The sequence below is a fragment of the Salmo trutta genome, chromosome 15, assembly GCF_901001165.1.
Source record: "Salmo trutta chromosome 15, fSalTru1.1, whole genome shotgun sequence".
Lineage (NCBI taxonomy): Eukaryota > Metazoa > Chordata > Actinopteri > Salmoniformes > Salmonidae > Salmo > Salmo trutta.
Window position 1 is genome coordinate 47159872 of NC_042971.1, and position 27398 is coordinate 47187269.

Here is a 27398-nt window from a genome sequence, read left to right on the forward strand (position 1 = left end):
TTTTCCAAGAGTATAGTGATGATCCCAAGTGGTTATAGTTATGGCTAAAGTTTTTGTTGGACCCCACACTGTACCTCTGACACCCTGATGACTTACAGCAGACCAGCCACTTTAACAGACATGCAGTTCCACAGTGTGATTGTCTCTCACAGGAAGGGGTCCATTTTTTCTGTGTGGACATACCACCCATAACAGCCCAGTAAGAGGGTAGGGGTTTGGGGCACGTGCCAAGTGCCTTGCCAAAAACAATGAGCAGGGTGTTCTATTGAGTATAGTATGATGGAATCGTTCTCAAAACAAGGGTCTGGGCGTACTGCCAAATTGCAGTACATGAACACCGAAATTGGTAATTAGAAAAGCACAAACATGGCCTCCCGAGTGGCAGTGCAGTGCTAGCTGTGCCACTAGAGATCCTGGTTCGAGTCCAGGCTCTGTCGCAGCCCGCCGCGACCGGGAGACCCATGGGGCGATGCACGATTGACCCAGCGTCGTCCGGGTTAGGTGAGGGTTTGGCCGGCCGGGATGTCCTTGTCCAATCGCGCTCCAGCAACTCTTGTAGCGGGCTGGGCGTATGCACGCTGACATGGTCGCCAGGTGTACGGTGTTTCCTCCGACACATTGGTGCGGCTGGCTTCCGGGTGAAACAGGCATTGTGTCAAGAAGCAGCTGGGTCGTGTTTCGGAGGATGCAAGGCTCTCGACCTTCACCTCTTGTGAGTCCGTATGGGAGTTGCAGCGATGGGACAGGACTGTAACTACCAATTGGATACCATGAAATTGAGGTTGAAAAAGGGGTAAAAAGAAAAAAAGAAAAGCACAAACATAAAAATGCCCATTACAATAGTTTAACATGCTCAATGTGTAGCCACAATTGAGAGAGAAAGAACTAGCAAGCGGGAGTGAGAAAGTGTGTGTGTGTGTGTGTGTGTGTGTGTGTGTGTGTGTGTGTGTGTGTGTGTGTGTGTGTGTGTGTGTGTGTGCCCGCACAGAGAGATATTCATGTTAATAGAGTACAAACCATAGGGCATAGTTTTATAGTGACAAATCTAGAGGGTCCATATTTGAAAAACTGAAATGCCACCAGTCTTGAATCACCACAGACACAGTCATTAGCCAGCTGCCCATTGTTTAATATCACTTTGTCATTTCTTTACAGTTTCGTTATGATCTATTCATTTGTTCCAGTCCTTTGTGATCAATTTTCAGTTAAGTTGTGGAGCCTCTTCACTGTGTTTGACTGGACTCGGAGGGAAGACCCCAAAAAGTAAAAAACAAGTCAAACATCTGAGGGCTTGAAAGGTTTGAAGGGGGGTCTGGGTTTAGCGATGATACTGTATCTTTCTATTATGACATATCATGGCAAGACAAGGACACAAGAAACATCTGCCGAACGTCTGGGACTTTCTACACAGACACTCAATACAGAAGGTTACAGACTTATTTAACACCCTGTAAAGGACATTTCATTACATCTCACATTCGCTTGACCCTGACCATATTTGATATACTTCATACAGTTTATGTTTTGGCTCACTGTACATCAAGGCAGATGATTTTGTTATCAAGACCTAACAAGACTTCCAGAAGAACAAGCTTTTTTGCAGAAAACAAATAAATGAAATTGCTCACAAGGATACATATTTTCTGAAGCATGTATAAAATAAAATAATGTGATTTGCAGGTTTTCTTATAGCTCTATAAGTGTGTATGTGCGGGAATGATTCTCTTAAAAAATAACTGAACTTTACTTCCAGATCTATAAATCTATTGTAGAATCCTAAATCTCTCTAATAAACTGTCTGTGTAGCAAACCTTTTTTTACATCACTGTTCTCATCCTATTAGGGGAACTTCACTATCAACAGAATCATGTCAGTGCAATGGTGCAAAAACTCAATCTCACTCAGAACTACTCAGAGGCTGCATTGGGTTGCATTACGTTTGAGGATGATTAACCACCTGACTTCTCCAAACTTTGTCACTGTTTGCTGTAAACATGTCACAATAAAGTAACGTATCATTGGTTCTCCATTTGTGGTTTCTGTCTCTTCCTCTACTGGTTGCAGTAGATGGATGTGCAGCGAGGCCCAACCAACAACTTCAAAGAGGATGCTGAAATATATTCTAAGAACAACCGTTTGTATATTGACAGCAGTCGACCAGTCAGATGTGCAATTCAAAGTCTCATCAAATGAAAAAAAGTGGTCATTTAACCCAGAGTAAGTAGGAAAACTACAAAGGTTTTATACGCCCCCACAGTCTCTGTTTTTAATCCTTTCCCTTGATGAACTTTAAGATGGCTGGGATGACCATTAACCTTCAGGCTTGGAGTTGTGTACCCTGTGTAATTGGACCATATAGCACTTCACAGAGTGTGACACAGCCTGACACAGTCTGCATATCTACACTCTAGACTCGTTGCTCATTGTCTGGGAGGAAGCTGTGGAGGGTTACATCATCTCCCCCCTCCTCGTCACTATCCAACTCTGTTCCAGGCAGCAGGGCTCCGTTGCTCTTGGGGATGTGGGGTCTCCAATGGGGACCATTGTCATCATGGAGCAGGGCAGAGATACACACCATCTCTGTGCCCTGATTGTTTGTGCCCACTCTGTAGCGATGCTTCCTGGAGGAGTACTTGGTGCAGAGGATGATGCAGCTGACCATGAAGAAGGTGGCCATTGCAGCCAGGGAGGCAATGGCAATCAGACACTGGCTCACCAGACCATCCCGTCGGGTAGGAGAGCAGGGCAGACCCCCTCCCCCTGATGGATCTTTTTCAGAAGGTAAAGTTGTCATGGTGGTCGTTGTCTTGGTGATCAAGATGGGGACCTTCTCTGTTTTCATCTTGGGAATCAGGACCCCAGAAGAGGAGTTGGTAGAATTGTCAGTGGTTGAGATGGGTGGAAAAGTGGTTGAGAAAGTCTCATTGGTGGAGGATGAGAAATTGGTAGAGCTAGGCCCTGGGGTAGAGGATGAGACAATGGTAAATCTAGACCCTGAGGTGGAGGATGAGACAATGGTAGAGCTAGGCCCTGGGGTGGAGGATGAGACAATGCTAGAGCTAGGCCCTGGGGTGGAGGATGAGACAATGCTAGAGCTAGGCCCTGGGGTGGAGGATGAGACAATGCTAGAGCTAGGCCCTGAGGTGGAGGATGAGACAATGCTAGAGCTAGGCCCCGGGGTGGAGGATGAGACATTGGTGGAGAAAGGTCCAGAGATGGAGGAGGGCCCAGTGGTGGTGGACACCTCAGATGTTGTATTAAGTTCTGTGATGGAGGACCAGATGGTAGAGTTGGGAGTGGTGGTGGACAAGAGGTCAGATGTGCTAGATGGCCCATGGGAAGAGGACGTCTGGCTGGTGGGTTGGTTGGTGGTGAGGGGAGATGGGGTTGTACCTGATGAGGTGGTCATTGCTAAGGGAGAAAGGGTTGGACCCAAGCTGGTCATCATGGTTGCCTCTGAGGTGTTAGCACCCACAGTAATGGCACCACCTAACTCACGGGTACTGTTGTTGTTCATCACCGTATGGGTTTCCACCATAGAAGAACCACTCTTATGTGTTGCTGCTGTATTGATGCTCATAATACTGCCTCTGTCTTCTGTGAGTGTGAAGTTCTGAGATCCCTCAGAATACAACAGAAACAGGCTCCACAACAGAACAGGATACACCTTGTTATACCATGACATCATGGTGCCAACTCTGAAATGAGAAATCAGAACACACATTACTGCTTGTATGTAGTATGCTATTGGATATCAAATTATATCCGAAGATCTGTTGCGATATGGCAGGGGCGTCAGGACACTAGCGGTTCTGGCCCCCCTAAATGTGGAGTATGAAATAATTTTTACATAACTCATTTTTGCTATCGTTCTTTTTTTTACATCCGTTGTTAGACAGTGGCAACGATGATGATTATGAACATGGTCTTTTGCCTGCTAATGCCTGAAATGCAGTGAAGAAAACGATATGACAACAATAACGTCTAATGTAACTGGCCCCTCTAACAGTACAACTGGCCCCAGCTTGGCCCCCCCAGTTGAAATGGTCTAGAACCGCCACTGCGTCAGGAAGCACACTATGAATGCTGATGTGGAATGCAACTAATGGATGTTCTAACTGGCCTAAGGAAACTGTTGTTTGTGACAAAGCGACATGCCACTGTGGGTGGTGACATCGTCAGCATGTCATGGTGAAACAGTATGTTACTCATAACTAGCACCACAGCCACGTAACGGATGAAACAGGAACTCAAAGGCATCATAGGCTTAATAATGAGACTTAAAGTATGTATTATTATTTGCAAACAATTCTGGTAGCATCAATAAAATACAAATAATAATTTTAAAGAATAAAACAAATCTGAAGCACCTCAAGAAAAGCAAAAATCTTCAAACTCTGGAACCAATGAAAAAGGCAGATTTTACACAGTATTCAAAACCTCTCTATTGTCCCAGGCACTTACTGTCAGTAATTCTTAAGTCTTACCTCACTGATGGGGAAGTGTAGTAGAAGACGTGGAAGGATAGGAGGCTCAAATTGGTGATGCTGGAGTTAAGCACATGCTGACATGCCTTGACGAGCTGATGGTAGAGGCACAACAGAGCTCTCTACCTGATATGAAGAAACAGGAAATGCGTACTGTTCTGCAGAAGTTACATTTTTCACATCGACTCAAGTGTGAAACTGACAAGCCCAGAGATGCCTTGAGGTTTGTTACCTTTCCCTCATTTGAAATGGTTCAGGGGATAATCTGATTCAATTTGCAGTGCATTTATGGACAGTCTTTATTTTGTATTAATTCATTTTTATTTTTTTATTTTAAGGGAAAACATATTGAGACCTAGGTCTCTTTTACAAATGTGCCCTGTAACAAAGTAAATATACACATTATACCCAAACATATACAGATTAAAATACAAAAATACTATCATGGGAAGCACAATTAAAACATCACAAATCACCCAGAAACCCTGTTACATTCCTCCAGAAAAAAGTCCCCAATCAATACATTACATTTCCGAAATGGCACCAGAACTTCAAGATGAAATGTAGTTTGTGCTCTAAGAATGTGGAACTCAGAGAGCTACATTCAGCAGACATTTATCCACACAATAGTAGATCATGAATTACATCCCAAAATCCACCCAATTCACAGTCCATATCATACTTTGGAAAATATCAAAGTTTCTGAAGGTCCTCTCTCTCATATGATAGTTGAAGTGGGTTAGACATGGAATTATTAACATAAGTGTCTGAGGCGCTGAGTCATATTTAAGTGGAATGGTTGTGTCTCAGATATTTCCCTCTATGGTAGACGCTAGATGTCTGGAGTCTGATCATGAAGAACATGTGGTGCTTGGGAGAGTTACACTGTAAACTACAGACCTCCTGTAACCAGGCTCATTGCTGCTCAGTGCAAACTACAGACCTCCTGTAACCAGGCTCATTGCTGCTCAGTGCAAACAACAGACCTCCTGTGGAAATGTGGCAGCAAGTATTGAAACCTGTCTCCATGGAAACCACCACTTCCTGTTCTCGTCTTGTGAGTCATTTGTGAACCAGCTCCTTTGAGTACTCGGATGTTGCTCTGGACTCTCTCTAACCACCTTCACAGAGGTAGTTGTCTCAGGGATAATGGATTAATCACAACCACTAGTTTAGTTGCAGGCTGAAATACTTTTCTTGGTATAGGCTTACTTCATCACACTACATCACACAATGCATGACACGTAAAGCAAAATATTCTTGTCTGCATGGAGTTTGAGCACTATATTCACTAAATTGTCAGACTGATAATAAACATGACATTTGATCCATTAAAAACAACAAATATTTCCCCCACAGAACCTAAACTGTTCAAAATGTTATTTTGCAAAGACAGCATAGGAATTTGATAGTCCAGAATTTTAACACACAACAAAGTTGAGTAGCCACACAAAGCCAGCTACAAAAGAGGACATTTATCCCACAGTGACCTTCAAACTGGCCGTTTTCCCAGCAAAGGATTTTAGGAGGTGGGTGGTCAAGAGAGGAAATACAGGAGTGAAATGTGTGCTAGTAAGCCTTTCAGTAATCCTTTTCCATTAACTCATGTAGATGGTATATCAGTAGGTAACATATCCCCAAAAAACACATTCCCACCAAATCCACTTAATCTTCCTTGAACTGTTATCCCTCTACTTCTAGCCATTCATCTAACTCCATCTAATCTACAAAATCCCTATAGTCCACGTTCATCCCCTCATCCGCCCACTGGTTGCCGGTGTGTCCGGATGCCAGACACAGCCCCTCTGACCCCCCTTCCTTCCACGCTGTGTGATGAGAACAGCCCCCAACCAGAAGCACAGTAGCTGCAGCCTATCTGGACAGGAAACCAGGAGCAGAAAATGACTTTATGGGCCCGCCAAAGCAATGAAAACCCCTACTCCATGGTTTAAATGCCCCCCCTCTAGACTGTGTCACTGGCACTCTGCTGATGGAACAAAGGATCTTTCATGATTGTACATAAGACTAATTACTGGATCTTGATTTGTCCTGATTGTCATTTATGATAATTTCAGATGATGTGGTATTATCAAAAGATACAATGTTATACTGTATATTCACATAATGGTTTCTAAAATCCCACTTGAGATCTGTCTATCAGACTGTGCATTGCTCTGCCGGTTTCAGTGTGTGAATCATTTCATTCAAGCCAGGAAGCTTGGCAGAGGTGAAAAAGGTAGAAAGAGAAGTTAGCGCAAACAAAGAATAAGGGATTTATTGTGGAGAAGACATTTCCATGTGTAAAATCTTTATTGCATGCACCTTACTACATGAACTAGATGGTTGAGTGAAAGAAATGTTGAGAGAGAGGTCCCTTTCCAATGCCACAACATGCACCGGAGAGGGTGACCTCAGATTGAGCCCTAATACCCTCCACAGCGTGACAGAGGCACCACTATATTTATACCAGCGAGATCTGCAGTTTACGCCACTGCCTCCCGACACCCCCACAGTTAAAATCTACACCCAGAAGATCTAACAGTATCGTCAGACTTCCTTCACATTTAGTGACCTGATGCTTAATACGAGCAGCTGGCGTGGCGGAAAAACTCTGATTTCTTTCTCTTTCTTTTGCAACAGTGTAACAGCTATAGTTGGTTCAAAGATAATCCTTCTCTTTGCCGAAATCATTCTATTACCCTATAGTCTGTAACTGGAATGCAAAACAGGAGAAAAGACATAATAAATGAAAACCCACACCCATACATTTTTTTTTGGCAGCACAAAAATCAAGGGAATATGGCAATACTGGTGGCTACATACTATTGTTGAGAGTATTGCACTAAGTACAAACTTCCCATCAGAATGTTCTTGACCACAATTTAAAACAATAACAAAATGGTAAGACTTTTCCATCAACCAAAAAAATGGCAGTTATTTAAATGCGTTTCATCCTCAGTAAAAAGGTGGACTATGAATTGCAACAGTTTTTTCTCTAAGTATTTTAGAGGAAAGTGTGAAGGGTAGACATGATAAAAAACAAAGTTCATCTTGGAATGTGTGCTTGGGATCGTCGCTGGGAAGATTCCAAGCGGAATGATGAAGCCGAATTCTCAAATTTTGGTAGTGACTGGCCCTGTTCACTTGATTATCTCCCAATCAATGAATGGTCCTGAGCGGGGGCTGAGTCTTAGATGGCGACCTTGGACATCTGGTCCTCCAGTTTGGCAATTCGACGGTCCTGAAGGGTGACGAGGTCCCTGAGCGACTTGACCTCTCGCAGTAGCTCCTCCAGTTTCCCTTCATTTTGCTGCAATAAAGCATAGAAAGGGCGACCAGTTAAATAATGACAAGATATATTGTTTCACAAACCATTTGGTGGCTAAAATGACTTACCAGAAAATGTTCCAGTACTGTTCTGATATCAATCGTTGAGAATCAAATCTATTCACTGTGTCCCTGCAGCTGATTTTCTTAGTTTATCTTAACACATCCTGTCTATTGCCTGTGTTAAAAGTACAGTTTTATTCACTATATTGTCTTAATATAGCTTGACAGTTGTTACTGAAAGTGTCCAGTCCTACTCACTATAGACGGATGTGGAGAGGCCTTGCTCTCGGCAGGCGAGGTGTTTGCTGCTTTCTTGGCTGGCTTGCCCTCCAAGACATTAGACTTCTTGACCACCTTGAGGTCGCGGTTCTTGCCGGGGACATAGCCGTTTTTCAGGGAGATCAGGATGGGCTCACCATTCTTCCCATCAAACCAGTCCTCTGCCTCGATGGCACAATCTGGTCCTGCTGTGTCCGGGTACAGGTCATCCTGGAACAGGTCCGACTGAATGTGTGGGATGGAGAGAGGGAAAGACAATGGTATCAGTTAGGATTGTACTCTAGTCAGTGGTGATAATCTATTCTTAATATTGCCTGATTTGAACAACAATTGCACTCTTTTCTACAGCATCAATGTCTTCAACGTAAAAAAATATTCAAAGAGTAAAAGAAAGACAAACCTTTCGGGGGACTGTCATAATGATTGGCTCACATTTTCTCTCATGTAGTTTATAAAACCTGTAAGTAAGATAGACAAAACATGATGAGGATGTACAGCCACAGAATCAAAGGCATTAGGACTGTTCTCTCAAATACTGCAACATGTCCTCCCTCTAATGGACAAAAGGAGAAGGTCTCAAAGCCATCCCACTTTGAGTGCATGGTTGTTACCTGGCAATCTCGCACTTGTTGACGTCCAGTCCTCGTTTGGGCATGTAGCCCATACCTCGCTGGGGCTCCTTGCTGGAGAAGGTGTTGAGGTAGTGCACGAATGGAGCCTCGTCCGTTATCTCAAAGTACCGGATGCTACTGTCACCCTGAACATAGGAGAGGTTACTGTTAAAACCTGTGAAATCCTCCCAGAAAGACCGAAGTCACACTAATCCTCTATCCAGATGGAGACAATATTGGGTTTGGGGGATAAGACAGGGACTTAGGAAATACAATACATATCTAACAAGTATATCATCCTCACCTTCCCACACAGGTACACTACGCTGGTGTCTGCGTCATAGAAGGGCAGCAACACTCCATTACTGGTGTCCAGCTCGTGGACTGATATTGGCTCCTCCATGCTTTTCTGTCAACACAAAACATACATTTCATGTGGTTACTTTAACTATACATTCATGTACATACTACCTCAATTGGGCCGACCAACCAGTGCTCCCGCACATTGGCTAACCGGGCTATCTGCATATTTTACACGTGTGAATTGAGAATGTGTTTTTTTGCATATCCCAACTCTCCCGGAGACACCCTCAAGAGAGTGGGGTCACAGCCAGGGTCTGCCATTTTTAACGGCGACCCTGGAGCAATTAGGGTTAAGTGCCTTGCTCAAGGGCACATCGACAGATTTCCACGTGTGTGTGTCCGTGTGGGTCTGGATGGGAGGTGACATACGGGGTTCCAGAGGGCTAGCTGCCGCTCGCTCATGCGGCTGAAGCCGGTGGTGAAGACGTTTCCGTCAGCCAGGAAGATGGCTCTCATGGGCCGTGCTCCATCGTGGGCCTTGTCCTTCTCCTGAAACACAACACGTCTATCAGAGAGGATCGCATGTTTCAGCACCAATGACGTGTGTGTGTCTTGGTAGGAGTGTCTGTGTGTGTGAGAGACAGTGCTACAGTAAGAGTGATTATCAAGCCAACATACAGTGGCTTGCGAAAGTATTCACCCCCCCTTAGCATTTCTCCTATTTTGTTGCCTTACAACCTGGAATTAAAATATATTTTTGGGGGGATTTGTATCACTTGATTTACACAACATGCCTTCCACTTTGAAGATGCAATTTTTTTTATTGTGAAACAGACAAGAAATGAGAGAAGAAAAAAAACGGTCAATACTTTGTAAAACCACCCTTCGCAGCAATTACAGCTGCAAGTCTCTAGGGGTATGTCTCTATACGCTTGGCACATCTAGCCACTGTGATTTTTGACCATTCTTCAAGGCAAACTGCTCCAGCTCCTTCAAGTTGGATGGGTTCCACTGGTGTACAGCAATCTTTAACCTGTTGGGGATAGGGGGCAGTATTTGCACGGCCGGATAAAAATAGTACCCGATTTAATCTGGTTACTACTCCTGCCCAGTAACTAGAATATGCATATAATTTTTTGATTTGGATAGAAAACACCCTAAAGTTTCTAAAACTGTTTGAATGGTGTCTGTGAGTATAACAGAACTCATTTGGCAGGCCAAAACCTGAGAAGATTCCAAACAGGAAGCGCTCTCTGACTATTTCTTGGCCTTCTTGATCATCTCTAACCTAAACAGGGGATCTCTGGCATAACGTGACATTTTCTAACGCTCCCATAGGCTCTCAGAAGGCGCCAGAACGATGAATGGTGGCTTTGCAGGCCATGGCTGAAAAACATTAGCGCATTTGGTAAGTGGTCGATCTGAGGACAATGAGACTGGAGGCGCGTGCACGAGCCGACACCATGTTACTTTCTCTCTCTTTGAATGAAAACAACGACTCCCGGTCGGAATATTATCGCTTTTTTACGAGAAAAAATAGCATAAAAATTGATTTTAAACAGCGTTTGACATGCTTCGAAGTACGGTAATGGAATATTTTGAATTTTTTTGTCACGAAACGCATCGGGTGCGTCACCCTTCTTTACCCTTCGGATAGTGTCTTGAACGCACAAACAAAACGCCGCTATTTGGATATAACTATGGATTATTTGGAACCAAACCAACATTTGTTATTGAAGTAGAAGTCCTGGGAGTGCATTCTGACGAAGAACAGCAAAGGTAATCAAACTTTTCTAATAGTAAATCGGAGTTTGGTGAGTACCACACTTGGTGGGTGTCAAAATAGCTAGCCTGTGATGGCCAGGCTATGTACTCAGAATATTGCAAAATGTGCTTTCACCGAAAAGCTATTTTAAAATCGGACATAGCGAGTGCATAAAGGAGTTCTGTATCTATAATTCTTAAAATAATTATGTTTTTTTGTGAACGTTTATCGTGAGTAATTTAGTAAATTCACCGGAAGTGTTCGGTGGGAATGCTAGTCACATGCTAATGTAAAAAGCTGGTTTTTGATATAAATATGAACTTGATTGAACAAAACATGCATGTATTGTATAACATAATGTCCTAGGATTGTCATCTGATGAAGATCATCAAAGGTTAGTGCTGCATTTAGCTGTGGTTAGGGTTTATGTGACATTATATGCTAGCTTGAAAAATGGGTGTCTGATTATTTCTGGCTGGGTACTCTGCTGACATAATCTAATGTTTTGCTTTCGTTGTAAAGCCTTTTTGAAATTGGACAGTGTGGTTAGATTAACGAGAGTCTAGGTCTTTAAAATGGTGTAAAATAGTCATATGTTTGAGAAATTGAAGTAATAGCATTTCTAAGGTATTTGAATATCGCGCCACGGGATTACACTGGCTGTTGAGTAGGTGGGACGCAAGCGATGGGTTCCGCTGGTGTACAGCAATCTTTAAGTCACACCACAGATTCTCAATTGGATTGAGGCCTGGGCTTTGACTAGGCCATTCCAAGACATTTAAAATGTTTCTCCTTAAAAAAAACACTCAAGTGTTACTTTAGCAGTATGCTTAGAGTCATTATACTGCTGGAAAGTGAACCTCCGTCCCACTTTCAAATGTCTGAAAGACAAACAGGTTTCCCTCCATTTAGCGCTTCCCATCATTCCTTCAATTCTGACCAGTTTCCCAGTCCCTGCCGATGAAAAACATCCCCACAGCACGATGCTGCCACCACCATGCTTCACTGTGGGGATGGTGTTCTCGGGGTGATGAGAGGTGTTGGGTTTGCACCAGACATAGCGTTTTCATTGATGGCCAAAAAACTCCATTTTAGTCTCATCTGACCAGAGTACCTTCTTCCATATGTTTTGGGAGTCTCCCACATGCCTTTTGGCAAACACCAAACGTGTTTGCTTATTTTTTACTTTAAGCAATGGCTTTTTTGGCCACTCTTCCATAAAGCCCAGCTCTGTGGAGTGTACAGCTTAAAGTGGTCCTATGGACAGATACTCCAATCTCCGCTGCGGAGCTTTGCAGCTCTTTCAGGGTTATCTTCGGTCTCTTTGTTGCCCCTCTAATCAATGCCCTCCTTGCCTGGTCCATGAGTTTTGGTGGGCGGCCCTCTCTTGGCAGGTTTGTTGTGGTGCCATATTGTTTACATTTTTTAATAATGGATTTAATGGTGCTCTGTGGGAGGTTCAAAGTTCCTGATATTTTTTTTATAACCCAACCCTGATCTGTACTTCTCCACAACTTTGTCCCTGACCTGTTTGGAGAGCTCCTTGGTCTTCATAGTGCCGCTTGCTTGGTGGTGCCCCTTGCTTAGTGTTGTTGCAGGCTCTGGGGCCTTTCAGAACAGGTGTATATATACTGACATCATGTGACAGATCATGTGACAAATAAAGTTCACCTGTGTGCAATCTAACTAATTATGTGACTTCTGAAGGTAATTGGGGGAAAAAAAATTGGGGAAAGAAATTCTAGATCACCTGTACTCCACACACAAAGATGCGTACAAAGCTCTCCCTCGCCCTCCATTTGGTAAATCCGACCACAACTCTATCCTCCTGATTCCTGCTTACAAGCAAAAATTAAAGCAGGAAGCACCAGTGACTCAGTCTATAAAAAAATGGTCAGATGAAGCAGATGCTAAACTACAGGACTGTTTTGCTATCACAGACTGGAACATGTTCCGGGATTCTTCCGATGACATTGAGGAATACACCACATCAGTCACTGGCTTTATCAGTAAGTGCATTGAGGACGTCGTCCCCACAGTGACTGTACGTACATTCCCCAACCAAAAACCATGGATTACAGGCAACATTCGCACTGAGCTAAAGGGTAGAGTTGCCGCTTTCAAGGTGCGGGACTCTAATCCGGAAGCTTACAAGAAATCCCGCTATGCCCTGCGACGAACCATCAAACAGGCAAAGCATCAATACAGGGCTAAGATTGAATCATACTACACCGGCTCCGACGCTTGTCGGATGTGGCAGGGCTTGCAAACTATTACAGACTACAAAGGGAAGCACAGCCGCGAGCTGCCCAGTGACACGAGCCTACCAGGTGAGCTAAATCACTTCTATTCTCGCTTCGAGGCAAGCAACACTGAGGCATGCATGCTGTTCCGGACGACTGTGTGATCATGCTCTCCGTAGCCGACGTGAGTAAGACCATTAAACAGGTCAACATACACAAGGCTGAGGGGCCAGACGTGTGCTCCGGGCATGTGCTGACCAACTGGCAGGTGCCTTCACTGAGATTTTCAACATGTCCCTGATTGAGTCTGTAATACCAATATCAAGCAGACCACCATAGTCCCTGTGCCCAAGAACACAAAGGCAACCTGCCTAAATGACTACAGACCCGCAGCACTCACGTACGTAGCCATGAGGTGCTTTGAAAGGCTGGTCATGGCTCACATCAACACCATTATCCCAGAAACCCTAGACCCACTCCAATTTGCATACCGCCCAAACAGATCCACAGATGATGCAATCTCTATTGCACTCCACACTGCCCTTTCCCACCTGGACAAAAGGAACACCTATGTGAGAATGCTATTCATTGACTACAGTTCAGCGTTCAACACCATAGTACCCTCAAAGCTCATCACTACGCTAAGGAACCTGGGACTAAACACTTCCCTCTGCAACTGGATCCTGGACTTCCTGACGGGCCACCCCCAGGTGGTGAGGGTAGGTAGCAACACATCTGCCACGCTGATCCTCAACACTGGAGCTCCCCAGGGGTGCGTGCTCAGTTCCCTCCTGTACTCCCTGTTCACCCACGACTGTATGGCCAGGCACGACTCCAAAACCATCATTAAGTTTGCAGACGACAACAGTGGTAGGCCTGATCACTGACAACGACGAGACAGCCTATAGGGAGGTGGTCAGAGACCTGGCCGGGTGGTGCCAGAATAACAACCTATCCCTCAACGTAACCAAGACTAAGGAGATGATTGTGGACTACAGGAAAAGGAGCACCGAGCACGTCCCCATTCTCATGACGGGGCTGTAGTGGAGCAGGTTGAGAGCTTAAAATTCCTTGGTGTCCACATCAACAACAAACACACCAAGACAGTCATGAAGAGCGCACGACATAGCCTATTCCCCCTCAGGAAACTAAAAAGACTTGGCATGGGTCCTGAGATCCTCAAAAGGTTCTATAGCTGCAACATCGAGATCATCCTGACCGGTTGCATCACTGCCTGGTACGGCAATTGCTCGGCCTCTGACCGCAAGGCACTTCAGAGGGTAGTGCGTACGGCCCAGTACATCACTGGGGGCAAAGCTGCATGCCATCCAAGACCTCTACACCAGGCGGTGTCAGAGGAAGGCCCTAAAAATTGTCAAAGACCCCAGCCACCCCAGTCATAGACTGTTCTCTCTACTACCGCATGGCAAGCGGTACCGGCGTGCCAAGTCTAGGACAAAAAGGCTTCTCAACAGTTTTTACCCACAAGCCATAAGACTCCTGAACAGGTAACCAAATGGTTACCCGGACTATTTGCATTGTGTGCCCCCCCCAAACCCTCTTTTACGCTGCTGCTACTCTCTGTTAATCTTATATGCATAGTCACTTTAACTATACATTCATGTACATACTACCTCAATTGGCCCGACCAACCAGTGCTCCCGCACATTGGCTAACCGGGCTATCTGCATTGTGTCCCACCCACCACCCGCCAACCCCTCTGTTACACTACTGCTACTCTCTGTTCATCATATATGCATAGTCACTTTAACCATACCTACATGTACATACTGCCTCAATAAGCCTGACTAACCGATGTCTGTATATAGCCTTGCTACTCTTATTTTCAAATGTCTTTTTACTGTTGTTTTATTTACTTTTTTTATCTCACTTCACCAATTTGGACTATTTTCTGTATGTCCATTGCATGAAATCCAAATAAAAATCCATTTAAATTACAGGTTGTAATGCAACAAAATGGGAAAAACGCAAAGGGGGTGAATACTTTCGCAAGGCACTGTATCTCCCCCAGAGTCCCCAGCCCACTCACAGCCACAATCTTCTCCTTGCGGGGGTCAATGACACGGATATTCTTGTCCTTGCAGGCGGTGCAGATGAGGGCTCCATTGCGGCTCCAGCAGGCGCTGAAGATGACGTCAGGGTGCATGTCCTCCAGCTGGATCATGGCCTCGCCCGTCCCTACGTTCCAGATGATGATCAGGTTGTCACAGCCTGGTGGGACAGACAAAAAAAGTCAAAATCCACATGCCACTGCCTCGTAGCAGAGTACAGTCCCACAGAGTGGAAAAGATAAAATGCCTTATATTCCGAGAGCTGTTGTGACAAATTAACTCCCCGCTGAAAGTGCCATACTCCTGCAGACACTATACTCAGTGTGAAAGCAGAGTATTAAACCTGTATCTACCTGCACTCATGAGGACGTTGCGGGCCGTGGGGTGCCAGGTGACGATGCCCACCCTCTTCGAGTGTCCCTCCAACACCACCACAGGCTCAGCCAGCGGGGTGACCAGCCCATTCTCTGGGATCTGCCACACCTGGAGACAGCGAGAGATTAAGTTAGTCATGATGCCATTGCCTTCTACTTATTTATAGCCATTTTCTAATTTATAAAACTACGGACATGAACAAACAAGAGGTGAATTCTCCTCAACCCCTTGAGACAATCAGCCTTAGCTAGATGTCAGTAATGTTAGCAGGATGTACTAACAGTGTTTAGTCTAAGGGTGGCAGCAGAGAGCTGATGGGGGCAGAAACAAGGATGGGAAAGGAATAAGGTCTGCATAACATTTCATGTTTCACCTGCATAACATATGTTTCAGAGAGCAGACCTTTCTAAAATGTTTTAGTATTCCATCTTTAAGGTCTATCATATAAAATACATTTAGATCAAATATTGTATGGACCCTTCTGTGGACTTGTCCGTCTCTTGCTGCAGACATTATTTGTCTAAGACCAAATAAGGACACAAGACATTCTGATAGGATGACCTCACTGCTCCACCATCCACTTATGGCTGTGGATCCGATAACGCTATGACACATGCTTTGTGTATAGAGCACACCAGGGAGGCTAAGGTTGCAGCACTAGCATGTGCAGCACACTGACAGACCCAGACAGGGCTATTGATCATAGTCTTCTTAAGAGATGTCACAGAGTTCACTGCAAAAAATCTATAGGGGTAAAGAGCTTTCCTTTATTATGTAAGGTGCACCCACAGAGTCCGAACATGTGAGGTAGGTAGGTATTCATACCTGGGCCAAGACAGCATCTTGAACATAGGGTCACCATTTTAAAGATGTAAGCAGTGAAAACTGGCTGTACGTACCATGACTGTGCAGTCCTCTGAGCCGCTGGCGATGACATGGTCATTGTGAGGGCACCAGTCGATGTCCAGGACAGGTCCCGTATGACCACATACTGTTGGGTAGGCCTTGTCTATGCGACCTGTCTGGAGAGAGAAAGAGGAGGTTCAGTATGACTGTTGGAGGTCAGTAACAAAGACGGGAGAAACGGTGAACTGTGAGCCCCCTAGTCCTACTGGCAAAGACCAAGGGTTGGCTTGTGAAGGAATAAAAATACAACATTAGGTGAAAGGGCAACTACATACAGTTGAAGTCGGAAGTTTACATACACTTAGGTTGGAGTCATTAAAACTCGTTTTTCAACCACTCCAAAAATTTCTTGTTAACAAACTATAGTTTTGGCAAGTCGGTTAGGACATCTACATTGTGCATGACAAGTAATTTTTCCAACAATTGTTTACAGACAGATTATTTCACTTAAAATTTACTGTATCACAATTCCAGTGGGTCAGAAGTTTACATACAAAGTTGACTGTCTTTAAACAGCTTGGAAAATTCCAGAAAATGATGTCATGACTTTAGAAGCTTCTGATAGGCTAATTGACATCATTTGAGTCAATTGGAGGTGTACCTGTGGATGTATTTCAAGGCCTACCTTCAAACTCAGTGCATCTTTGCTTGACATCATGGGAAAATCAAAAGAAATCAGCCAAGACCTCAGAAAGAAAATTGTTGACCTCCACAAGTGGTTCATCCTTGGGAGCAATTTCCAAAACGCCTGAAGGTACCACGCTCGTCTGTACAAACAATAGTATGCAAGTATAAACACCATGGGACCACGCAGCCGTCATACCACTCAGAAAGGAGACACATTCTGTCTCCTAGAGATGAACGTACTTTGGTGCGAAAAGTGCAAATCAATCCCAGAACAACAGCAAAGGACCTTGTGAAGATGCTGGAGGAAACAGGTACAAAAGTGTCTATATCCACAGTAAAACGAGTCCTATATCAACATAACCTGAAAGGCCGCTCAGCAAGGAAGAAGCTACTGCTCCAAAACCAACATAAAAATGCCAAACTACGGTTTGCAACTGCACATGGGGACAAAGATTGTACTTTTTGGAGAAATGTCATCTGGTCTGATGAAACAACAAAAATAGAACCGTTTGGCCATAATGACCATCATTATGATTGGAGGAAAGCCGAAGAACACCATCCCAATCGTGAAGCACAAGGGTGGCAGCATCATGTTGTGGGGGTGCTTTGCTGCAGGAGGGATTGGTGCACTTCACCAAATAGATGGCATCATGAGGTAGGAAAATTATGTGGATATATTGAAGCAACATCTCAAGACATCAGTCAGGAAGTTAAAGCTTGGTCGCAAATGGGTCTTCCAAATAGACAATGACCCCAAGCATACTTCCAAAGTTGTGGCAAAATGGCTTAAGGACAACAAAGTCAAGGTATTGGAGTGGCCATCACAAAGCCCTGACCTCAATCCTATAGAAATTTTGTGGGCAGAACTGAAAAAGCATGTGTGAGCAAGGAGGCCTACAAACCTGACTCAGTTACACCAGCTCTGTCAGGAGGAATGGGCCAAAATTCACCCAAGTTATTGTGGGAAGTTTGTGGAAGGCTACCTGAAATGTTTGACCCAAGTTAAACATTTTAAAGGCAATGCTACCAAATAGACTCAATTAGTATGTAAACTTCTGACCCACTGGGAATGTGATGAAAGAAATAAAAGCTGAAATAAATTATTCTCTACTATTATTCTGACATTTCACATTCTTAAAATAAGTGGTGATCCTAACTGACCTAAGACAGGGAATTATTACTAGGATTAAATGTCAGGGATTGAAAAACTGAGTTTAAATTATTTGGCTAAGTTGTATGTAAACTTCCGACTTCAACTGTATACACACACGCTCTACTCCAGCATTTCCCTAGATAACTTTTTTAGCAGTGGTGGCAAAGGTTGTGGAAAGGGGGGGGGGGGGGGGGGGGGGGGGGTCACGGAGGCCATGGCCAATTCTGTGTTCTTAGGCTAAAACATTATGACAAAATCAATGGGAACCCCAAACGGGACCCCTGGGCATGTGCCCCGAGTAACCGGCCGGTAATCCAGCCATGCCAAAAGTATATCTAAATTCATTGTTTGCTTTCATTGGTTTCAAAATTTTTAATTATCATTTGGTGATTTCTTGTTTTCAAAGTTGATAAAAACAATATATAGGTAAATTATATTTTCTACAAACTTTGTCTGGTTTTAGTCATGAAAGTGTTTTTCCATCGCAAAAAATGCATTTAAAAAATGTTGGGTGTGGCGGCAACTATTTAGCAGCAGCCGCTGCTAAATGAATACCGGGGAAACACAGTACTCTCTGAGACAATATACAGTGCTTTCAGAAAGTATTCAGACCCCTTAACTTTTTACACATTTTGTTAGGTTACAGCCTTAATCTAAAATGTATTAAATAGTTCCCCCCCCTCATCAATCTATACACAATACCCTATAATGACAAAGCAAAAACAGGAATTTAGAAATGGTTACTAATTTAATACAAAAAGTATTTAAATATTACATTTACATAAGTATTTCAGACATAAGTATTTACTCAGTACTTTGTTGAAGCACCTATGGCAGCGATTACAGCCTGGAGTCATCTTGGGTATGATGCTACAAGCTTGGCACACCTGTATTTGGGGAGTATCTCCTATTCTTCTCTGCAGATCCTCTCAAGCTCTGTTAGGTTGAATGGGGAGTGTTGCTGCACAGCTATTTTCAGGTCTCTCCAGAGATGTTCGATCAGGTTCAAGTCCGGGGTCTGGTTGGGCCACTCAAGGACATTCAGAGACTTGTCCCGAAGCCACTCCTGCTTTGCTTTTTTTATTTCACCTTTATTTAACCAGGTAGGCTAGTTGAGAACAAGTTCTCATTTACAACTGCGACCTGGCCAAGATAAAGCAAAGCAGTGCGACAAAAACAACAACACAGAGTTACACATGGGATAGACAAACGTACTGTCAATAATAATAGAAAAAAAGAAGAAAATCTATGTACAGTGTGTGCAAATGTAGAAGAGTAGGGAAGTAGGCAAATAGGCCATAGAAGCGAAATAATTACAATTTAGCATTAATACTGGAGTGATAGATGTGCAGATGATGATGTGCAAGTAGAGATACTGGGGTGCAAAAGAGCAAGAGGGTAAGTAATAATATGGGGATGAGGTAGTTGGGTGTGCCATTTACAGATTGGCTGTGTACAGGTACACTGCTCTGACAGCTGATGCTTAAAGTTGGAGAGGGAGATAGAAGACTCCAGCTTCAGAGATTTTTGCAATTCGTTACAGTCACTGGCAGCAGAGAACTGGAAGGAAAGGCAGCCAAAGGAAGTGTTGGCTTTGGGGATGACCAGTGAAATATACCTGCTGGAGCGCGTGCTACGGTTGGGTGTTGCTATGGTGACCAGTGATCTGAGATAAGGCGGAGCTTTACCTAGCAAAGACTTATAGATGACCTGGAGCCAGGGGGTTTGGTGACGGATATGCAGTGAGGGCCAGCCAACGAGAGCATACAGGTCGCAGTGGTGGGTAGTATATGGGGCTTTGGTGACAAAACGGATGGTACTGTGATAGCAAACTGGATGTAGTCTGAGTAGAGTGTTGGAGGCTATTTTGTAAATGACGTCGCCGAAGTCAAGGATCGGTAGGATAGTCAGTTTTACGAGGGTATGTTTGGCAGCATGAGTGAAGGAGGCTTTGTTGTGAAATAGGAAGCTGATTCTAGATGTAATTTTGGATTGGAGATGCTTAATGTGAGTCTGGAAGGAGACTTTACAGTCTAACCAGACACCTAGGTATTTGTAGTTGTCCACATATTCTAGGTCAGAACCGTCCAGAGTAGTGATGCTAGTCGGGCGGGAGGGTGCGGGCAGAAATCGGTTGAAGAGCACGCACTTAGTTTTACTAGCATTTAAAAGCAGTTGGAGGCCACGGAAGAAGTGTGATACAGTGTTTAAGCTCGTTTGGAGGTTTGTTAGCAGTGTCCAAAGAAGGACCAGATGTATACAGAATGGTGTCGTCTGCGTAGAGGTGGATCAGAGGATCACCAGCAGCAAGAGCGACATCATTGATATATACAGAGAACAGAGGCAGTCATTTGAGAAGCCAAGGCTATTGAGTCTTCCGATAAGAATGCGGTGATTGACAGAGTCGAAAGCCTTGGCCAGGTTGATGAAGACGGCTGCACAGTACTGTTTTTTTATCGATGGAGGTTATGATATCGTTTAGGACCTTGAGCGTGGCTGAGGAGCACCCATGACCAGCTCGGAAACCAGATTGCATAGTGGAGAAGGTACAGTGGGATTCAAAATGGTCGGTGATCTGTTTGTTAACTTGGCTTTTGAAGATTTTAGAAAGGCAAGGCAGGATGGAATTAGGTCTATAACAGTTTGGGTCTAGAGTGTCTCCCCCTTTGAAGAAGGGGATGACCACAGCAGCTTTCCAATCTTTGGGGATCTCAGACGATACGAAAGAGGTTGAATAGGCTAGTAATAGGGGTTGCAACAATTTCGCAGGATAATTTTAGAAAGAGAGGGTCCAGATTATCTAGCCCAGCTGATTTGTAGGGATCCAGATTTTGCAGCTCTTTCAGAACATCAGATGGATTTGGGCGAAAGAGAAGCGGGGGGGGGGGGGACAAGTTGCTGCAGCCAGATGGAAAGCATGGCCAGCCGTGGAGAAATGCTTATTGAAATGATCGATTATCGTGGATTTATCGGTGGTGACAGTGTTTCCTATCCTCAGTGCAGTGAGCAGCTGGGAGGAGGTGCTCTTATTCTCCATGGACTGTACTTTTTGGAATTAGTGCTACAGGATGCAAATTTCTGTTTGAAAAAGTTAGCCTTAGCTTTCCTAACTGACTGAGTATATTGGTTCCTGACTTCCCTGAAAAGTTGCATATCACGGGGGCTATTCGATGCTAATGCAGAACGCCACCGGATGTTTTTGTGCTGGTCAAGGGCAGTCAAGTCTGGGGTGAACCAAGGACTATATCTGTTCTTAATTCTACATTTTTTGAACGGGGCATGCTTATTTAAGATGGAGAGGAAAGCACTTTTGAAGAACAACCAGGCATCCTCTACTGATGGGATGAGGTCAATATCTTTCCGGGATACCCGGGCCAGGTCGATTAGAAAGGCCTGCTTGCTGAAGTGTTTTAGGGAGCGTTTGACAGTGATGAGGGGTGGTCGTTTGACCGCAGACCCATTACGCACGCAGGCAATGAGGCAGCGATCGCTGAGATCCTGGTTGAAAAACAGCAGAGGTGTATTTAGAGGTCAAGTTGGTCAGGATGATATCTAAGAGGATGCCCATGGTTACAGATTTAGGGTTGTACCTGGTAGGTTCCTTGATAATTTGTGTGAGATTGAGGGCATCTCAAATCAAATTTTATTGGTCACATACAAATGGTTAGTAGATGTTAACGCGAGTGTAGCGAATTGCTTGTGCTTCTAGTTCCGACCATGCAGTAATGTCTAACAAGTAATCTAACAATTTCACAAGAACTACCTTATACACACACACACACACAAGTGTAAAGGAATGAATAAGAATATGTATATATAAATATATGGATGCGCGATGGCCGAACGGCATTGGCAAGATGCAGTAGATGGTATAGAGTACAGTATATACATATGAGATGAGTAATGAAGGGTATGTAAACATTGTTTAAAGTGACTAGTGATACATTTATTAGATCCAATTTTTAATTATTAAAGTGGCTAAAGATTTGAGTCAGTATGTTGGCAGCAGCCACTCAATGTTAGTGATGGCTGTTTAACAGTCTGATGGCCTTGAGATAGAAGCTGTTTTTCAGTCTCTCGGTCCCAGCTTTGATGCACCTGTCCTGACCTCGCCTTCTGGATGATAGCAGGGTGAGCAGGCAGTGGCTCGGGTGGTTGTTGTCCTTGATTATCTTTTTGGCCTTCCTGTGACATCGGGTGGTGTAGGTGTCCTGGAGGGCAGGTAGTTTGCTCCCGGTGATGAGTTGTGCAGACCTCACTACCCTCTGGAGAGCCTTACGGTTGTGGGCAGAGCAGTTGCCGTACCAGGCGGTGATACAGCCCGACAGGATGCTCTCGATTGTGCATCTGTAAAAGTTGAGTGTTGTTGGTGACAGGCCAAATTTCTTCAGCCTCCTGAGGTTGAAGAGGCACTGTTGTGCCTTCTTCACCACGCTGTCTGTGTGGGTGGACCATTTCAGTTTGTCCGTGATGTGTCTGCCGAGGAACTTAAAAAACTTTCCACCTTCTCCACTACTGTCCAGTCGATGTGGATAGGTGGGTGCTCCCTCGGCTATTTCCTGAAGTCCACGATCGTCTCCTTTGTTTTGTTGATGTTGAGTGTGAGGATATTTTCCTGACACCACACTCCGAGGGCCGTAACCTCCTCCCTGTAGGCCGTCTCGTCGTTGTTGGTAATCAAGCCTACCACTGTAGTGACGTCTGCAAACTTGATGATTGAGTTGGAGACGTGCATGGCCACGCAGTCATGGGTGAACGGAGTACAGGAGAGGGCTGATAACGCACCCTTGTGGGGCCCCAGTGTTGAGGATCAGCGGGGTGGAGATGTTTCCTACCCTCACCACCTGGGGGCATCCCGTCAGAAAGTCCAGGACCCAGTTGCACAGGGCAGGGTCGAGACCCAGGGTCTCAAGCTTAATGATGAGTTTGGAGGGTACTAGGGTGTTGACTGCTGAGCTGTAGTCGATGAACAGCATTCTTACATAGGTATTCCTCTTGTCCAGGTGGGTTAGGGCAGTGTGCAGTGTGATTGCGCCGTCTGTGGACCTGTTGGGGCGGTAAGCAAATTGGAGTGGGTCTAGGGTGTCAGGTAGGGTGGAAGTGATATGATCCTTGACTAGTCTCTCAAAGCACTTCATGATGACGGAAGTGAGTGCTACGGGGCGATAGTCGCTTAGCTCAGTTACCTTAGCTTTCTTGGGAACAGGAACAATGGTGGCCCTCTTGAAGCATGTGGGAACAGCAGACTGGGATAGGGATTGATTGAATATGTCCGTAAACACACCAGCCAGCTGGTCTGCGCATGCTCTGAGGACGCAGCTAGGGATGCCGTCTGGGCCGGCAGCCCTGCGAGGGTTAACACGTTTAAATGTTTTACTCACATTGGCTGGGGTGAAGGAGAGCCCGCAGGTTATGGTAGCGGGCCGTGTAAGTGGCACTGTATTGTCCTCAAAGCGAGCAAAGAAGAGGTTTAGTTTGTCTGGGAGCAAGACATCGGGGTCCGCGACGGGGCTGGTTTTCTTTTTGTAGTCCGTGATTGACTGTAGACCCTGCCACATACCTCTTGTATCTGAGCCGTTGAATTGCGACTCCACTTTGTCTCTATACTGATGTTTAGCTTGTTTGATTTCCTTGCGGAGGGAATAGCTACACTGTTTGTATTCGGTCATGTTTCCGGTCGCCTTGCCCTAATTAAAAGCAGTGGTTCGCGCTTTCAGTTTTGCTTGAATGCTGCCATCAATCCACGGTTTCTGGTTGGGGAAGGTTTTAATAGTCGCCGTGGGTACAACATCACCGATGCACTTGCTAATAAACTCGCTCACTGAATCAGCATATACATCAATGTTGTTGTTCGCCGCTATCGGGGACATATCCCTGTCCACGTGATCGAAGCAATCTTGAAGCGTGGAACCAGATTGGTCGGACCAGTGTTGAACAGACCTGAGCACGGGCGTTTCCTGTTTTAGTTTCTGTCTATAGGCTGGGAGCAACAAAATGGAGTCGTGGTCAGATTTGCCGAAAGGAGGGGGAGGGAGGGCTTTGTATGCGTCGCGGAAGTTAGAGTAACAATGATCCAGAATTTTGCCAGCCCGGGTCGCGCATTTGATATGCTAGTAAAATTTAGGGAGCCTTGTTTTCAGGTTAGCCTTGTTAAAATCCCCAGCTTCAATAAATGCAGCCTCAGGATATGTGGTTTCCAGTTTACATAGAGCCCAATGAATTTCTTTCAGGGCCGTCGGGGTGTCTGCTTTGGGGGGATATACATGACTGTGATTATAATTGATGAGAATTCTCTTGGTAGATAATGCAGTCGGCATTTGATTGTAAGGAATTCTAGGTCAGATGAACAAAAGGACTTGAGTTCCTGTATGTTGTTATGATCACACCACTACTCGTTAATCATATGGCATACACCCCCCAGCCCTTCTTCTTACCAGAGAGTTGTTTGTTTCTGTCGGCGCGATGCATGAAGAAACCAGGTGGCTGTACCGACTCTAACGTATCCCGAGTGAGCCATGTTTCCGTGAAACAGAGAATGTTACAATTTCTGATGTCTCTCTGGAAGGCAACCCTTGCTCAAATTTCGTCTACCTCGTTGTCAAGAGACTGGACATTGGCGAGTAGTATACTCTGGAGCGGTGGGCGATGTGCCCGTCTACGGAGCCTGACCAGAAGACCGCTCCGTCTGCCCCTTCTGCGGCGCCGTTGTTTTGGGTCGCCTGCTGTATCCGATCCATTGCATCTAGCTTAGATTGTAGGACGGCCGGGGTGTTAAGCATGTCCCAAGTTTATGTCACCTAACAGTACGAACTCTGAAGATAGATGGGGGGCGATCAATTCACATATGGTGTCCAGGGCACAGGTGAGGGCTGAAGGGGGTCTATAACAAGTGGCAACGGTGAGAGACTAATTTCTGGAAAGGTGGATTTTTAAAAGTAGAAGCTCAAATTGTTTGGGCACAGACCTGGATAGCATGACAGAACTCTGCAGGCCCTCTCTGCAGTAGATTGCAACTCCACCCCCTTTGGCAGTTCTATCTTATCGGAAAATGTTATAGTTAGGCATGGAAATTTCTGGATTTTGTGTGGCCTTCCTAAGCCAGGATTCAGACATGGCTAAGACATCCGGGTTGGTGGAGTGTGCTAAAACAGTGAATAAAACAAAAACTTAGGGAGGCGGCTTCTAATGTTAACATGCATGAAACCAACAACCAGAGAGGTTTTGTCTCTAGGGACACCATTTAATCCAGGTGCAGTCACCGAATCAGCAATAGACAAGGCATATTTACATTAGGGAGAGGCATGTGTAGCCGAGTGATCATAGGGTCCAGTGAGTAGCTAGGCGAGCTGGAGGCATGGTGATTCAGACAGCTAGCAGGCCGGGGCTAGCAGATGGGCCTCAGGGGGACGTCGCAATGGGAGAGCCTGTTGAAACCCCCTCGGATGGTTACGTCGGCAGACCAGTCGTGATGGATCGGCGGGGCTCCATGTCGGCAGCAAAGGGTCCAGGCCAGGCCAATTGGCAAAAGAGGTATTGAAGTCCAGGAATTGTCTGATGGATCTCTTCGGCTAGCCGGGAGATGGGCCTAGCTCCAGGCTAACTGGTGCTTGCTTCGGGACAGAGACTTTGGCCAGGAGTAGCCACTCGGATAGCAGCTAGCTAGCTGCGATTATCCGGAGTAAAGGTTCAGAGCTTGCAATAGGAATCCGGAGATGCGGTAGAGAAAAGCAGTCCGATATGCTCTGGGTTGATATCGCGCTGGGCAGACTGGCAGGAATTTGACCGGGCTGATGCTGGCAGATGTCTGAGTTAATGGTGATGACCGCTAGCAGTGGCTAACTGACTACTAGCTAGTTAGCTGGCTAGTTTCTGAAGGGGGCTCCGTTTCTAAAGAATAAAAAATAGCAGATCCATACCATGTTGGGTGAGGCGGGTTGCAGGAGTGTATGTTCAGTCCATAGATGGAAATTGAGATTAAAAATATTAAAAACATATACGAAGAAAAACGATATATACACGGGACAAGACAATCAAAACAGACATCCCACTGCTACGTCATCTTTGCTGTGTGCTTAGGGTTGTAACCGTCGCTCCAGTGTGATGTCCTGAGCACTCTTGAGCAGGTTTTCATCAAGGATCTCTCGGTACTTTGCTCAGTTCATCTTTCCCTCAATCCTGACTAGTCTCCCAGTCCCTGCCGCTGAAAAACACCCCCACAGCATGATGCTGCCACCACCATCCTTGACCGTAGAGATGGTGCCAGGATTCCTCTAGACCGGACGCTTGGCATTCATGCCCAAGAGTTCAATCTTGGTTTCATCAGACCAGAGAATCTTGTTTTTCATGGTCTGAGCAGGCCATGGTTTGTAGGTGCCATTTGGCAAACTCCAAGCGGGCTGTCATGTGCCTTTTACTGAGGAGTGGCTTCCGTCTGGCCACTCTACCATAAAGGCCTGATTGGTGGAGTGCTGCAGAGATTGTTGTCCTTCTGGAAGTTTCTCCCATCTCCACAGAGGAACTCTAGAGCTCTGACAGAGTGACCATCAGGTTCTTGGTCACCTCCCTGACCAAGGTCCTTCTCCCTGATTGCTCAGTTTGGCCGGGCGGCCTCTAGGAAGAGTCTTGGTGGTTCCAAACTTCTTCCATTTAAGAATGATGGAGGTCACTGTGTTCTTGGTGACCTTCAATGCTACAGACATTTTTTGGTACCCTTACCCAGATCTGTGCCTCTACACAATCCTGTCTCAGAGCTCTACGGACAATTTCTTCAACCTCATGTCCAATGAATTGAATTTACCACAGGTGGACTTCAATCAAGTTGTAGAAACATCAATGATGATCACTGGAAACAGGATGCACCTGAGCTCAATTTCAAGTCTCATAGCAAAGGGTCTGAATACTTATTTACATAAGGCTTTTTTCATTTTTTTTGCAAAAAAAACTGTTTTTGCTTTGTCAATTTGGGGTATTGTGTGCAGATCACTGAGGATTTTTTTGTATTTCTTTAATCCATTTTATAATAAGGCTGTAACGTAACAAAAATGTTGAAAAAGTCAAGGGGTCTGAATACTTTCCAAGGCACTGTAGATCATTTGTTGTTGTTCATGTACATGCCTGGCATTTCTTAACTATTCCTTTCTTCCAGCACCATTCATTCATATTCTTTACGATCATCAAAACCCCAAGGCAGGATTCTACATTGAGTGTACAAAACATTAGGAACACCTTTCTAATATCGAGTACAGAA

General features: G+C 45.0%; 2 protein-coding genes across 3 annotated transcripts in view; both read right to left on the reverse strand.

Annotated features, from left to right (window-relative positions):
- Positions 1-1108: 1108 nt before the first annotated feature.
- Positions 1109-4634, reverse strand: selplg (selectin P ligand). The gene is made up of 2 exons (XM_029691819.1): positions 4488-4634; positions 1109-3698 (listed from the first exon to the last, which is right to left on the reverse strand). Exon 2 carries the CDS (start codon positions 3686-3688, stop codon positions 2408-2410), a length of 1281 nt encoding a protein of 426 aa, XP_029547679.1. The 5' UTR covers positions 3689-3698; positions 4488-4634; the 3' UTR covers positions 1109-2407.
- Positions 4635-6736: 2102 nt separating this feature from the next.
- Positions 6737-27398, reverse strand: part of LOC115149178 (coronin-1C-A) — a 35801-nt gene continuing 15139 nt past the window's right edge. For both annotated transcript variants that reach the window (XM_029691785.1, XM_029691786.1), the window contains exons 3-11: positions 16365-16487; positions 15444-15573; positions 15069-15250; positions 9440-9559; positions 9012-9116; positions 8708-8853; positions 8497-8554; positions 8076-8321; positions 6737-7797 (exon numbers count right to left, since the gene is read on the reverse strand). In XM_029691785.1, coding sequence (XP_029547645.1) covers positions 7678-7797; positions 8076-8321; positions 8497-8554; positions 8708-8853; positions 9012-9116; positions 9440-9559; positions 15069-15250; positions 15444-15573; positions 16365-16487 — 1230 coding nt within the window. In that variant the 3' untranslated portion in view covers positions 6737-7677. The remainder of the gene's footprint in view (positions 7798-8075; positions 8322-8496; positions 8555-8707; positions 8854-9011; positions 9117-9439; positions 9560-15068; positions 15251-15443; positions 15574-16364; positions 16488-27398) is intronic.